Source organism: Lathamus discolor, chromosome W (assembly GCF_037157495.1).
Source record: "Lathamus discolor isolate bLatDis1 chromosome W, bLatDis1.hap1, whole genome shotgun sequence".
In the NCBI taxonomy this organism is placed as follows: Eukaryota; Metazoa; Chordata; class Aves; order Psittaciformes; family Psittacidae; genus Lathamus; species Lathamus discolor.
This window is the reverse complement of record NC_088908.1, coordinates 28,153,339-28,169,807: the sequence shown is the minus strand read 5'-3', so window position 1 is coordinate 28,169,807 and position 16,469 is coordinate 28,153,339. Positions and strand designations below refer to the sequence as shown.

The following is a 16,469-nucleotide window of genomic DNA, read 5'->3' as shown; positions in this document are numbered from 1 at the left end:
CATTACAAATATTAGAAACTGTTTTAGTCTGTTCAGTGGCATTTTGACAAAATAACTTAAGGTCCTAATTTGCGAAGTTCTACAATTAATTCTTTGTGCAAGTTCTGAGAATAAATTTACATTGACATAATTTGTTAATTTTTGGTTCTTTGCTTCATCTCAGAGGTTTGGTAATAAGCCTTACCAATAGACATGCCATCCTAGCTGAACTTCACTTCTTTCCCAATAAGTCAGTGGATACATCTTTTCCCCTTATGCTTGACATGGATGAGAATGCAGTGTTTGTAGCAGAAAGACTGATCTTCAGTACAAATGTCAAACTAGTTCACTGGCAAAGGAACTAATGCTTTGTTAGAATAATGCAATTCTTTCTTTGGTCCTTTTTTTTTATGGAAGGCATAATATTTCTATTCACTAAAAGCCGAAATCCTGTCTGTAAGCAAGATAGTGAATGACTCTCAGTGTAGTATTTAAAGTATTTAAAGCAGTAAAGAGATTTAATATGGCTTAAAACATATGGTTAATTGGGCAGACACAGATAGCACATCTAGGATACCGAGTACCCAAATGTACTATAAGATTGTCTGTAAGTCTCTTATGTAAACTTCTTTAGTGTCTCCTAAAGAGTGCTAGCTTTAGCCAGATTTGACTTTTATAGACAGCCATATAAAGCTTGAGATAAACTACTGTGGTTGGGAGCACAAATGCACAGTTTTTATATAACAAAGCCCACGCTGACACGTCTACCTATGTTGTTCAAAAGAAAAAAAACATATTACACTTTTCACAAGAAAAAATTAAGGCCTTGTACTCTGATTTGATAACTTTCTTACAGCAATCATGTGGGGAAGTCCTTAGCACTACATAAGTAATTATGTAGCTTTAAGGATTTCTTGTACCTGATGGTAAGGCTTATTCACAAATGCAATATATTTATAAATTACATTTAAAACTGTAAAGGCTGGCAAAATAATAAAAAAACCCAAAGCTAAATGAAATAAAACAAACCCCAACCAAAATTATGTTTATCCCTACCATTAAAATAGCATTTTATTCTAATGAAAAACTATTGGCACAAAACCATTATATTAGAGATTAAAAGAACAGTTAATAGTAGTGAAAAAGATTGCCTAAAACACATACCCTAACCTACCACAGAAATATAAAAGTTTATGTTCTGAAAATATATACTGTATTACAGTTTGTAAGCTTATTCGTTTAAACCAAAATGTAATGAAATATAAACTAAGCAACAGTTATCTACAGCAAAACTACATGCAGGACAGCACAAAATAAATTGCTTACCTTTAATATATACAAATACAAAACTGTAGATTTTTAAAGATTGTACAAAACAATTTACACAAGAATAAAATAACATACATAACAACAAATTGCATTTATAATCTTAAATACTGTGAATATAAGTAAAGGTACCCAGACTAATATGTACAGTACATCTAGATATCTGAATACCTAGTCAGGACAGAAACACAAGAGAAAATTGATTTCTGATCTTTAAATACTTGAAAAGAAGCTTTTGACATTGTTATTCTTTTTGGAGGGGACAATAGATTCCATGAAAACTAGATTGTGTCTGCATAGATATGAATAATTAAAAATGTTAACTATGCTTTAATGGAAAATTAATTATAGAAAATGTATTTCAACCATTCCTTTGTCATAAAAAATGCTAAGATACAGATATCTGAAAATTCAGATGAAATGATGCAGTTTAAAGTTTTAACAACTTATGATTCTTTGAAAATCTCATCTGGAAAGCATACCTTCACATTGCTGAGCAATTTCTCTATCTGCAAACCCCAAGCATAGTATTGCAATAAGCTTCCTAATATCTTATTATCACATGACTAGGAGTTATGGCTCTCTGGATGGGAATAAATGAAATAAAGGAAATTGAGGAATCATGGTACTTTCCATTCCTTTTTTTTTTTTTTTCTGAAGTCGTATGCTGGAGGCCTGACTGCGCAAACACTCCCCATGTGAGTGGTTTGCATTTGAGCAGCTCCTCTCATTTAATTCCATCCAGGTGACTCGTGCACACAGCGGCAGAGTAGGGGGTCCCTTGGCCTTGATCCAGCCATGTCCCTGTGCTATGTGGCCTTGCTGGCAGGTTGTGGAAATAAGAAAGTATTAGTATAAAACAAGTGGTGCATCCATCACTTCAAATAGTTATTGAAAGAGCTCTGTTTCAGACATCTACAAATAAGTTACTTGTTCTGATACTATTTTTGTGAAAACCATTTAAACAGGCCAATTAGAAGCCAGATTTTGTCTTTTTAATGAAGAATTTCCATGTGAACTTCTGCATTTAAGGTACAGATTTCCTTAAAATTCAGTGGTACAGTTAGGCTATAGAAACAGCACTTCTAATTATTTGAGGAAAAATAATGTTATATTAATGTGTTGTAATCACCTGTTTGTTAACTTTACAAAGGCTTGAAACTCTTAATGAAAATACCAGGAGGGAGAAAACCTAGCGGCTTCATTTGCAGAGGTTTAAACCATAAACAAGTCACCGAGCTGAAGGATGGAGAGCAAGTGCACAAATCACAAAGCAAACAAATGTGCAAAGCTGCTGTTTCAAGAGGTGCTGGTTTGGGCACACTGCAATGGCAGGGGAAGTCACAGAGCATGCTTGTATTAGTTCCATATTAATTGCTTCACTAGCAAGAAAGAACTGAGAGATCCAGTGTTCAGGAGTCAGTCAGTATCACTGAAAAGTACTAGGATCACATTCTAAAATAGCAGATTAGATTTTTGTCATTTACTGTGGATTGCTTTTATGAATAGCCTTAAGTTCTTGTACCAGATGGTGGGGTGGCTAGATGTGGAGAGCTGGGAAAAGCAAAACAAAACCACTCCCTCCACTTAGTTCAATACCAAGCACCTTGTATAAACTGCAGGCCTATACCCAAAGGCCTCCAGAGTGGAAATTATCTCACACCTGAGGAATCAGGCAACCAGACTAAGGCTCATAAATCGCAATTAGACTTCAGACCAAAAGGGGATGTTTAAACCTGAAAAACAGTACAATGCCACATAATGGCACCACTCATCCTGTTACTGATATCTGGCTAACAGGAATATAATAAACTTAAATAAAGCATCTTCTTGGCAAACCTTTAAATGCTCCTCAAGAAGGCAGAAAGTGAAGAGAGACTTAAGGGGGACTCACTGTTTCAGAATCTACTTTTTTTTCCCCTTACCCCTGGAAAATGAATCTATTCCATAAATTTTTTTGTTCAATATAACACACAGGAGCATGCATGTGGCTGTTTCTTTTACTTCCCACAGCATTCTGTGTGTTTTCTATATATTCTTAATTTTACTACACAATTTGCTGCTAAAAATGTGTTTGCATTCTCATGTGATGCCATTAATTCAGTCAAGGGTAGTGTGAAAATAAGTTCTGTGATCAATAAACAGCCGAACATGAACACAAAACAAATAAGTTAAATAAATTCAACAAAGAAAAAATCCTAGTAGTTTTTGTAAAATTAACTACATATTATACATGTCAATTATCAGATTTTTTCGTTACACTGTTAGAACTTAGAAAAAAATTTTAAAATATTTCTAAAGCATGGTGTTTTGGTCTGCAAAATATTGTGCTGACCCAGTTTTTAGATTGTGCCCTCTGTGTCAGCCCAGATGTGTGGCAACAGCAAGAATAAATTAAGAAAGGCAGACAAAATAAATCGTAGAATCGTAGAATCATAGAATGGTTTGGGTTGGAAAGGACCTCAAGGTCATCCAGTTGCAACGCCCCTGCCATGGGCAGGGATGCTTCACCCTAGACCATGTCGCCCAAGACTCCATCCAACCTGGCCTTGAACACTGACAGGGATGGAGCATTTACCACTTCTTTGGGCAACCTGTTCCAGTGCCTCACCACCCTCACAGTAAAGAACTTCCTCCTTATATCGAACCTGAACTTCCCTTGTTTTAGTTTGAGCCCATTGCCCCTTGTCCTATCACTACAGTCCCTGATGAAGAGTCCCTCTCCAGCATCCTTGTAGGCCCCCTTCAGATGGTGTGCCTTATTGGGCCTCAATGGTGCTTCTCAGCACATGGAATGTATACTTTTATCAGGATGAGCCATGTGAAAGATGAAGCCCTCTCTAGGAATTATGTGCACTGAACAAGCCTGCCTACATCTCGGTTACACAAAATCAGACCAGATACAAGCAGTTGTATAGCTCACAAGGAAATGTGACACAATAAGAACACAACCATATGTATTAGGATACACTGTCACAAACTCCTCACTAATGCATTGCCTCTGCTTTTCAAACACAGGCAACGTTTGACTCCATTCACAAGTGGAACATTGTCTCTTTAATTTAATCCAAGACATCAGACTTCATATATTCTGTCTTGCAAGTAGCACATTTTCTCTTTAATTTAGGCCAAGACATCAGACTTCATATATTCTGTCTTGCAAGTAGCACATTTTCTCTTTAATTTAGGCCAAGACATCAGACTTCATATATTCTGTCTTGCAAGTAGCTGAATAATGAATCTAGTCCTTTGGAAGAACTCCACAGCTGTTTTAACATCTGACACTCTTTCTCATTCACATCTTCAAGTCCAGATTTCAGGAAGCTCCGTATGAGACATTTGGACTCTTCCAGTACCTAAAGCCAAAATAACACTCAGTATCGCATTTTGCATCTGAAAAAATTATTACGGATAATGGCATGAACAGAATTTTTACATTACTGACTCTGTTTTACAATTTAAGTAACTCCTTTGGGCACAGAAACTAGATTTGGTTTACAACTATAATTCCACTTTCTGATATTCAGCTTCTTTAAGAATTAAGGACTTCTGAAGTTTATGTGGTAGTGTCAAAATTTTTGAAAGGAATGAAGGATTCTGAAGTACCTTAATTTATTGAAGCCATGAAGCAGCAGACGGAGCTGAACTCCCTCCTGCTGAAAATATTGCCCCTTGAAATGAAAATGTGTGAGGTACAATATACTGGCTACCTGCTTTCTGGAAGGTAGTCTTTAAGGTTACAGAGGTTGGAAACCCCAGTATGGATGTCCATCATCTTTAACAATTTTCCCTCATGCATCATTTCCTTATCAAAAGAGAGATGAATAGGAAAGGGCCTTTACTGCAAATACCTTTTATTTCCTAGATCAATTTTTAAGCACAGATTGCAGCCTTTAAAATTCTTTTTTAAATACGCAATGTGTATGTACCTCACAAGGAACCCAACTAGTCAAACAAAACCATTAATAATTCATATATTGCTGGTTTTTTGAGGGTGGAAGATTTGATGTAAACTGATCTTTATGGTAAGGGAGATGCACACTCTCCACTTAGCTTTGTCAACACCTACATGCTAAGCCCAGTTCTTATCTGGTTTAGGTTATAACACTGCTATTCCAAAGTAATATTTCTCTTTAACTCAAGTAGATAGTGTTAATTGCAAATCCCGGGGCCTGTGTATTCTTTTTGGTCTGTTTATGCGCTCGGATGAGCTCATCATATTCATTGCTTTTGTGACTTGATCCTGATTTGCATTTAGGATCTCAGAGAGTAAACCTTGTATCTGACACTTTTAACTCTCATCTTTGTCCACAAGTCAGCATCAGTCTTTCTAACAAATCTCAAGAGAAAATTCCATTGACAGCCAGGAACAGTGAAGGAAGGAATAGTTAACAGTGAGGCCCAGAAGTTTTCCTAACTCATATAAAACACATTATATCAGCATGATCAAATAAGCTTATGCTACATTTCCAGAGTTTCATTCTGAATGTCTTTTCAGAAGATTTGATCTACACTTCATTTAATTAAAAATCTCCTGTGTCTCTTCCTTCTTTTACAACAGATCTCTTAAATGAAATGGAGGGATGCTAAGAGTTTCAGGCATAAGTAGTATAGCAAGAAAAGGCAACAGTGTGCCCTTCAGCTAGTGCAGTTTTATTGCAGCCAGTATCACTTTCTTCACTGCATTTTTTTTCTTAAACAAGGATGTGCCCAGACTAGGAGTATATTTGCCTGAAGGGAAAAAACCTTAGGAAGCAGAAATAGGAAAGGATTTTCTATTAACTCTTATGTAAACAAAATGAAAGTTATAATACACTGTGACCAGACTGTGTTCAAATCCCTCTGTGTCTGGATCTCACCTCCTTAACGGCAGAGCTTAGCTGGCACTATCCTACCCTTCTGGTGCCTTCTTCTGCACATTTTGCAGAATCAGGAACTATGCAGGTGCAGAAAAGAAGGCAGATTCAATTGAAATGTAGTAGATCAGGACAATGTGAAAGGCAAAAATATTTTCTTACTGGCCCTACAGAGATTTCCCAGTCCAGCTGTATAGTTTCAGTCTCTTCCACCTTCATGAAGAAATCCTATGCTAAAATCCCCTTTCAAAATCTGGGAAAGGAGGATCCACTCATATTGAATAGATGTGAATATGGGGAAAGGAAATAACCCTCCCTGACCATGAAAACTGTGAAACTCCACGAGCTCACTGATCCTTATCCAGACTGTCTGCTATTAGCCTTCTTTCACAGGTATGGTTGTGGAAACTGAGGACTCACCATGTGATGAGCCTCTGGAGCATACCTTACCTCTGTGAAATGTAGTTTAATCACAAAGGAATTTGACTTCTTACCACTGCACTGCAGGATGCCATTTCTTTCACTCGTAGCATCACTTCCTGACTAAATGTTGTTGGCCAAAATACTTGAGACACTAGTCCTCTGCTGCAGGCTTCCTGTGCTGTCAGCTTTCTCCCACAGAACAACATTTCATTGGCCTGTGAAATCAAAAGATTACTTGTAACTGTGTGTTATCATTCTCTTAAATTTTTTTCCATACTTGCCTGCAATTTTCGGGATTAAATTTACAAATGGTCTCCTGTATCTTTCCATACTGAAAAATACTTTAAAAGAAGTTTCAGTACCCATTTAAGGATTGTACAGGTGGCCAGAGCACAGCATGGGTTTCATTTAAGAGAAATGTGCTGGCATGCATGAGGAAATTGCTGCTGAGGAAACTTCGAGGGAAAAAAGAGGCTTATAGAGGTGGAAGCAAGGACAGGTGGCCTGGGAAGAATACAGGGATATTGTCTAGGAAGCTAGAGAACATGTCAGGAAAGCTAAGGCCCAGTTAGAATTAAATCTGGCAAGGGATATGAAAAATAACAGGAGGGGATTCTATAGGTACATAGAAAATAAAAGACAAAGGACAACGTGGGCCCTCTCCAGAAGCTATCAGGAGAACTGGCTACCCTGGATTTGGAGAAGGCTGAGGTTCTTAATGACTTCTTTGCCTCAGTCTTCACTGGCAAATGCTCTGACCACAGCACCCAAGTCTTGGAAGGCAGATGCAGGGACTGTGAGAATGAAGACCTTGGGCGCACTGTAGGAGAGGATCAGGTTCGAGACCACCTTAAGAATCTGAACGCGCACAAGTCCATGGGACCTGATGGAATCCATCGGTGGGTCCTGAAGGAGCTGGAGAATGAAGTTGCTAAGCCACTGGCCATCGTATTTGAAAAATCATGGCAGTCAGGTGAAGTTCCTGACGACTGGAAAAAGGGAAATATAACCCCCATTTTCAAGAAGGGGAAAATGGAAGACCCGGGGAATTTCAGACCAGTCAGTCTCACCTCTGTGCCTGGCAAAATCTTGGAGCAGATTCTCCTGGAAGGCATGCTAAGGCACATGAAAAACAACAAGGTGCTTGGTGACAGCCAGCATGGCTTCACTAAGGGGAAATCCTGCCTGACCTATCTGCCTTCTACGATGGGGCTATGGAACTGATCGACAGCTGACATCATCTACCTGGACTTGTGCGAATTGTTTGACACTGTTCCGCATAACATCCTTGTCTCTAAATTGGAGAGACATCAATTTGACAGGTGGACCACTCAGTGGATAAAGAACTGGCTGGATGGCCGCACACAAAGAGTTGTGGTCAATGGCTCAATGTCCGGCTGGAGACCAGTAATGAGTGGTGTCCCTCAGGGATCGGTGTTGGGACCAGTCTTGTTTAACATCTTTGTTGGTGACATGGACAGTGGGATTGAGTGCGCCCTCAGCAAGTTTGCCGATGACACCAAGCTGTGTGGTTCCGTTGATACGCTGGAGGGAAGGGATGCCATCCAGAGGGACCTTGACATGATTGTAAGGTGGGCCAATGACAACCTCATGAAGTTCAGCCAGTCCAAGTGCAAGGTCCTACACCTGGTTCGGGTTAATCCCAGGCACAGCTACAGGTTGGGTGGAGAAGAGATTCAAAGCAGCCCTGCGGAGAAGGACTTGGGGGTGTTGGTTGATGAGAAACTGCACATGTGAGTATTCACTCACAGCCCGAAAAGCCAACTGTTCTGGGCTGCATCAAAAGGAGTGTGACCAGCAGGTCCAAGGAGGTGATGCTGCCTCTCTGCTCTCGTGAGACCTCACTTGGAGCACTGTGTGCGGTTCTCATGTCCTCAACATAAAAAGTACATGGAACTGTTGGAGTCCAGAGGAGGCCACGAGGATGATCAGGGGACTGGAGCACCTCCCTTATGAAGACAGGCTGAGAAAGTTGGGGCTGTTCAGCCTGGAGAAGAGAAGGCTGTGTGGAGACCTCATAGCAGCCTTCCAGTATCTGAAGGAGGGCTATAGGGATGCTGGAGAGGGACTCTTCATTAGGGTCTGTAGTGACAGGACAAGGGGTAAGGGGCTCAAACTTAAACAGGTGAAGTTTCGATTGGATATGATGAGGGAGTTCTTTACTGTGAGGGTGGTGAGGCACTGGAATGGGTTACCCAAGGAAGTTGTGCATGCTCCATCCCTGGTGGTGTTCAAGGCCAGGTTGGACAAAGCTTTGGGTGACATGGTTTAGTGTCATGTGTCCCTGCCCATGTTGGAACTAGATGATTTTAAGGTCCTTTCCAACCCTAACTATTCTATGATTCTATGAATCTCTATTGCCGATTTTACAAGAGTAACTGCCAGCGCTACTGTGCAAAGAGTCATGGACCTTTCTATAAAATACTCCATGGGACAAATTCTGCTTTGTTATACTGGTAGAAACTGCGCGACCTTACTGGCATTACTATGGGTTGTCTTTAGAGAGCAGAGGACAGTATCTTGGTCTGTTACTGCACAATCCTACCATGGTACAGGCAAGGACTCTGTAGCACTACTTCGCGAATACATTTCTTCCCTTTTCTACCATGAGCTTGACAATCTTTGCTTTTCTAACCTGATTTCAATCCTCATTGTGTTCAGCATGTGTAATGTACTGAATTCTGAGGCAATTTTTTGATAAGAAATTGTAGGGATTAGATGAACTTTCTAGAGATTTTATTTCTATTCATGACAGTTAAGAGAAACAGTTGTTTTCTGTTTTACTTTTTAATGAGATAAAGAAGAGCATGGAATTAAGAACGGTTCTTCAGCAAACTGAGGTGGAAAACCTTACCAGTGCAACCCCCAGAATTTGTGGGAATGTGTATGATGAGCATCCAGCTGGAGTAAGTCGGATTGTTGCATATGGTGTCTGAAACCATGCCTTCTCACTTGCCCAAACGATATCACATAGTGGTAAAATAGAAGCTCCTAACCCAAGAGCAGGGCCGTTGATAGCAACCACAATGGGCTTCTTAAACTGAATAAAAGCTTTTACAAAATCCCTAAAATAAAAAATAAAGACCTTGAATACAGAAGTAACACTCAGATAAACACCCAAGCTTAAAGTACTTAATCTGAAAACAAATTAGAACCACAGATGAAAACAATAAGTCCCATGACCTGGTTTTATGAGGTCAGAATTGCAAGATACTCTCTAGTTTGTGCATGGGAAAGTTTGCTTATATTTAGTTATTTAATCTTTTGAGTATCTGGGGTATTAAATAGTTCTGTATATGTTGTATGTGAATTAAGTGGAATGCACTGACTTTTTGCAGTATGGTTTGCTCAGGTTTAGTTTTACTTCTGGAATAGTAATTCATGAGTTTGCATACATAGTGCTTCTTGGTTTGCTCCACAATGGCTAGTATGGAATCTGACAATCTGGTTTTGGTAACTTGATGAACATAATATAGTGTGAAAGACAGAAACCTCATAGGTGGATTGATGAATATTCATTTTTTTCTAAGTTCTCTTAAGACCCTATGTCAGAGGTTACTGCAAGTCCCATCCATGGATTAAGAGGTAGTAAATGTTTCTGGCACACCAGCAGAAAGAACAAGACCCACAAAGGGAAGTCAGAGAGAGAAATGTCTGAACAGTTAGCCAAGTGATCTGTTGGGTCTTCACTGCAAATGTCTTCGGCAAAGATATAACAAAGTAGATACCCTTGACTGCACAACAGTAAGTGTGAAGAGATGGAAAATAATGGGGAAGTAAATGTGATTGGATTCATCTGGATGAATGAACTAGAACATATTAAATTCTGTGCAATGAGGAGATATTTAAAATAAGCTACCTACCAGCAATGGTGGAAAGACATCTGTTGAATGTAACAGCCTATACCACAATTAGGAAAAAGCATGAGTGTAATTGTAGGCAAATTACGGGCTCCAGCATCTCAGTGCACAGCAGGTATATGGAGGGAAACAAGATGCTCAATAACTTTAGAAAAGAGACATGTATAAATCAAATTCAAAACAAAAGAGGAGAGTCTCTTCCTACACTGGGTATTTATTAGATCCAGAGTGCATCTTTGCTGACAGACTTGAGGAAAGAACATTTTGTCAAATGTGCCCTTTGATGGTGTCCTGGGTTCAACTGTAACAATTATTTTTCTCCTTCTTAGTAGCTGGTGCAGTGCTGTGGTTTTGACTTTAGCTTGAGAACAATGCTAATAACACACTGATGTTTTTAGTTGTTGCTAAGTAATGCTTACTCTAATCAAGGACATTTCAGTCTCATGGTCTGCCAGTGAGGAGGGGCACAGGAAGCTGGGAGGAAGCAGAGACAGGACACCTGACCCAAACTAGCCAAAGGGGTATTCTATACCACAGCACGTCATGCCCAGTATATAAACTGGGGGGAAAATAGATCCTCATGGGATTTGATGCAGCTTTCTTCACACTGTGAGTAGTAAAACAGATCAAGTGGCAAGACAAAGAGAGCAAAATAAGGAACATATTTTCTGTTCAAGACTGTTTCTTTCTAGAAGTAGGGTTATGGAGAGTTGTGGTTCATTTTTTCTTGCAGAAGCAATGCTATTCCTTTATCTCGTTATTTCTTTGGTTGTTTACGATTGAGTAATGACTGTGGATCACTGCACCTTATTAATTCCAGAATTTTGAGAGCCTTAGTAAGTGAGCTTTCCAAGTAGGACTACAGATGGGAACAGGGATGTGATGAATAATAGGTAAAAAGAACAAACTATGGATAAATATTAGCATCAGATCTGAGGACCATGTGGAGGCAGAAGAAAACAGTGTTGTGGAGGAAAGCAGGAAGGATGTGTTCATATATGGGACTGGAATTGAATATGGAAAAGCAATTAGGAATGTGCAGAGGAAGCAGATGATGGGGAGGAAGAACAAAGCAGAACACATTAGTGGAGGGGAAGAGTTGAAGGAAATGTGAAATCTTCATATGAGTGAGCAAGGAAGGGAGGATCTGGAGATGGGGAGAGAGTGGAACAGAACATTGAGTAGATGCAATGAGCCTCTGTCACGAGGGAAGGATGGGAATGCAGAGGATGGTAACATGGAGGGGTGTGGAACATGCCACCTGTAGGATGGAGTGGAAGGCTATGATATTGGGAGCTTACGAAGGGAAGAAATGCCTGCATTTGTTCTACAGAAGCTGCAGTGTCCAGCACTCCACTTGTCTGTGCTCCCTGTTTGGTACATTGCCTGTTTCAGTCTTTGTATGCAGAATCTGGTATGTTTCTGCATCTCTGAACTGTATGTTCACATCTGTAGTTTCTGGGCTAGAAGACCCTTGTTTCAATTCAAGTCAGTCTTTAAGGAGGACTTAAAATTGTAACTGTTGTTCCACAGTAGAGCCAGAAGCTCAAAGACAGGAAAAAGTGTCACATGCAGAAGGCTTTTGGTTTAGCTAGAGGATATCTGGGAAGTTGACCATCAAATACACTTTGGGATGCTGCAGGCCAGGGCTCTATGAGTATGAATATGTCAAAGGCTATAAAGAACTTGAGAGAGTGAAGTCCTCCTTTGTTTTCTTTTGAGCACACCCAGAATTTTATGCATTGGGTCACATAATGACTGATGATGTGAGACTGATGATGGGAATGCCTTCCAGTGGGGCTTTCTCCTGCTGGGCTCTGTAGGCCACATACATACAGTCGAAGTGTAGTCTGTCTGCCTGTCTCTTCCCTGCTCCGAGAGTGTAATGCCAGACACATGTCTGGATGATGGCAGCTCAGGCTGATGGATCTATGTTCAGTACCTGGAGAGGAGCTACAGGGCCACACACAAGCTCCAAAGGCAGTGGATGAGGACAGGGGCCAAGTGAATAAAACATTCATATAAGATGAAACTTGATGGGTATTTAAACTTCATTTTTGACTTGTGATCACTATATGAGATCCCTACTTCAGAAACATACAGTAATCAAGATTTTAATGTCATTTTGATGTAAGTCTAACTTGATGTACAGCAGTGGAGGCAGAGATCTGTTAATGTGCTTGAGGACATCCTAACCACTGAAAAAGCAAAGCTTGAATTTTTTTTCTACTCTTATTACAGTATATTTTCCATGAGTTGAGTCCTTAGTTGAGTCCTTAGTTGAGTCCTTAGTTAAGTCCTTGCACAGAGAGTGCTAAATGGAAAATGTATCTTCCAGAAGAACAATAAATATCTATTTTCAGTGGTCCTGAAGCCAATGTTCTTGACAAGGAGCAGTACATTGTACCAGTATTTCAAGAGTGTTCTGTGAGTCCAAGGATAGAAAAACTGAGTATCATAGTCTGGTTTATACTCATTTATAAGTTGAATTGATAAGTATACCTGTATGTTAAATGTGTGTGGATAAATTTATATATATATAACAATACCTATGAATAATATTAAATTTGTGTCTTCTAATGCAGTGCAAGTATGTCTGTGTTTTCAAACAAGAATAGTGATTTTCTTTCCTGACTTATTTTGGTTTCACATTATTAAAAAATTCTCACAAAAAAAAAAAATTAGGATGTGCCCTTCAAGTGGTTTTTATTTTTTCAACTATCACTAAGATGATATTAAAGCATAGCTAGGGTCTTAAAAACATGTCAACATTTGTTATATTTAAGAAGTACATTTTAAATTCTGTCAAAATAATTGCTACTTTGAGAATTTCAAAAGCATTAAACTGAATCCAAACTGATCTGCAGTAGTTGTAACCAAGATAATTTGTGGTTAATACATGTCATGTAATAGCTAAACCTCATCTTATGTTATACTAACATATGCAAAAGATAAATCTGTTGTAAAACAAATTATTTAATATTTCTTCATCGAATAGTTGCATAAAATTGTTGCTCTCAGAAGAGTAATATTTATTTGTAGGAAGTGGGGGAAAAAATATAGACCAAACCTTCTCCTGGTACAGACTGGTGAAATACCATTGGCTTTAGTGGAGTGATGTTGACCTATACTGGAAGATCTCCCAAATATGTATAAAGAATACCTTGTGGATAACGGAAATATTTGGTGATATATTGTGCAGATTGATTTGTAGCCTGTATGTCATAAACCCTGCATTTCTATTAAGGTAATGTGATATATATACACACACACACATATATATAAAAGGAAAGTCACATTTTAGTTATGAAAATAAAACTACATTTACATATATATTAAGTTATTTAAGTTTAAGAAAAAGAGTGGAGACCATTCTAATTAAGGTTCTGAAATACAGTGTCAGACTGCTATTTCAACAGAACATGAGTAAGCCATGGATTCTTGCTTGTACTGAAATTCATTACAATGATGAACATCAAAACAAAGTATCTGCCTTTCAGAAACCACTTTAGAACATGAAGCAGTAACTAATTTGGATAAACAACAAAGTTGGATTTGAATTTGAAGGAATGATTTCAAATATTAAATACAGAGAAATTGAATAAAAGAAATCCCTGTGGCTATCACCACTGGAACAAATGTGCATTGTTTTCTAAAAAGGAAAGGTCCAAGGTTCTTATTTCTAAACAAATTTGTAGGACTATAATTAGAATGCAACCAACACTTAAATATACAACATTTTTTGGACCTGATAAATATCTTTATAATCACACACTGCATTTCATAATTTAGAGATCATAGGTAAGCTTGGGTCACCTTATAGCTTCTGCAATCCTAGTGCTTTCCTTTCTTCTGTCATTGGATAACCTGCCAATTAAATATGAGTAATCTAGGCCACTACAGAACACACTTCCCACTGCGCTGAGAAGTAAGAGTTTACTGTCATCAGCTGATGCATTGCACAATGCTCTCCGAACTTCCTTCATGATCTGTGGATAAAGAAAAGTAAACAATTCAACATGCATGCCATTGCAATATCATTTCCCTAGTTTTACAAGCCTTATTGATTTTGAGCGACTTAACTTTTGGGCACTATTAATACTTACATCAATTATATATATTTATCTAATTTTAATAGAATGAGAACACTGAGAGTTTACAAAATATTTTATATTTGGAAGTGCTTTGTTGATGCTTACTAATTCAAAGAGTTTTAAGGACTTGTCTATTCTTTGCTTTTTCTATGGGAAATTCTAGCCAGCTTATGCTATCTGGTTGCAATTTGATAATTTTAAATATCACATTTTTATTTTCATCGGGTGTATTCAGTGTGCATCACTGTATCCTCAGTAACATGGCTATCACAACAATAGCCTATTAGCCTCAACAGGCTGTAAGCAAAATCTATAAACACCAGTTTTCAGTTCCTCAACTATTTTGGTTTATATGACTTCAACCAGAGCAAAGCAGGACAAGAGGACACCACACACATCAACATGAAAAATATATTATTCATTTTTCTGTGTTCAATTATATTGTTAAAGCCTACAAAAGTTAGAGCAAAAAAAAAAAGCCACTTGAGAGACATTTTGACTCTGATTTACAACTGGATCAAAGCTATTAATTGCACCATAAATCAAACCTAATCAAAATCTTTATAGAACTGAGCTGCTGGTGTTGTAAGAAACTGCCCTTTCATGGGAGCAGAGGATTGTTTTCCTAATGATTTTTAGAAGGAAATATTATTTCATGAACTTCTGATGGTAACTTCTTATTTGGTCACTGTTCAGCATGACTTGTCAGTTGTCATTGATTTGAGCCATTTCAGCTTCCACTCTTCCCTTTAGTGATTTGCTCCTCATTTAAGGGCCATGAGTTCATCAAGTGTGACACTTCCTGTGCTTAAACATACTCATGTGTCAAAGTATTTCCTATAGACAGGGTCGTGTTGAGTCAAATTTTTCTCCTTTGTACTGCAAGATTTGCTGTTAGTATAAATTTAGGTAAAAGATAACAGAATGTGGTTGGGGAATTAGATATGGATTCCATGTGAGAGAAACCCAAGATTTTGAGCTTGTGAGTACTTCTTTTCACCACTTCCTGTTTCCAGAAATTCTTTAGATCACTGAAGTGCCTTGTTTAAGAAATGTCCCTAAACACAGAAGTTCTGCTTATACAGTTCTAGGTAGCCTTTTATTAGGAATCCTGTGGCTTGTGAGACCAAGCTTGAACCAGTATGTTCAAGCCCTGCAGTGTAATGCTACCTGCCTGCTTTCCATATGTGTTTGCATAAAAATGATTGCTACTGGCTGCTGAAACCAGGACAGGAGAAAGCAGATAGTGAACTTTCTGATGCTTCACTTTTATAATTGAACTTCAGAATGCCTGTAATATTGAGTATGTGACAGTGGGTAGAAGTGATTAAAAGCAGCAGAATTTGGAAGTGTATTTGAAATTCTTGCGCAGGTATGAAAATGTCATCAGCAATTTTGTAAGCACTGTGTATTCCCAGTCTCAGAGGCTGTATCAGCCCTCACCTGGTAAAAACATAGCAAAACTGTACATTTTGTAAAGGGGAAACAGAGGAAAAAACCCTAAAACCTTTCTTCAAAGTTAAAAAAAAACTTTAGAAGGTGGCAGATGTTAGAATACAAAGCAACAAGTATTTTGATAGTCCTAGTTCCATGTGAATGCAAGATTGTCCTCTTAGTTTATTTTAAACATTCTCAAAATCTGCTCTTTCTTAGGGAGGATGTATAAATAATATCAGGGAATACCAGTCAAACATTTTATATACAAGAGTGTTGTTTATCATTCAGCAACTTTCTTTACCATTCCCCTTCCTCCAGTGATATTCGTGCATGTACAATCTCCTTGATTTTATTGCTTCTATCCTTCAAACACATCGTTATCATTCCAAAACTGTCCTTTTTTATCTTGCCCCTTACTGATCTGAATGGCTAAAGCCATCTGAAAGTATGAACACACGTCTCTTTTTCATATA

General features: G+C 38.4%; 1 protein-coding gene across 1 annotated transcript in view; it reads right to left on the bottom strand.

The window, feature by feature from the left end:
* Positions 1–4,289: 4,289 nt before the first annotated feature.
* Positions 4,290–16,469, bottom strand: part of LOC136004199 (chromodomain Y-like protein 2) — a 99,921-nt gene continuing 87,741 nt past the window's right edge. Inside the window, exons 4-7 of the mRNA XM_065660491.1 lie at positions 14,282–14,454; positions 9,460–9,670; positions 6,656–6,799; positions 4,290–4,661 (exon numbers count right to left, since the gene is read on the bottom strand). Of these exons, the coding sequence (XP_065516563.1) occupies positions 4,503–4,661; positions 6,656–6,799; positions 9,460–9,670; positions 14,282–14,454 (687 nt within the window). The 3' untranslated portion in view covers positions 4,290–4,502. The remainder of the gene's footprint in view (positions 4,662–6,655; positions 6,800–9,459; positions 9,671–14,281; positions 14,455–16,469) is intronic.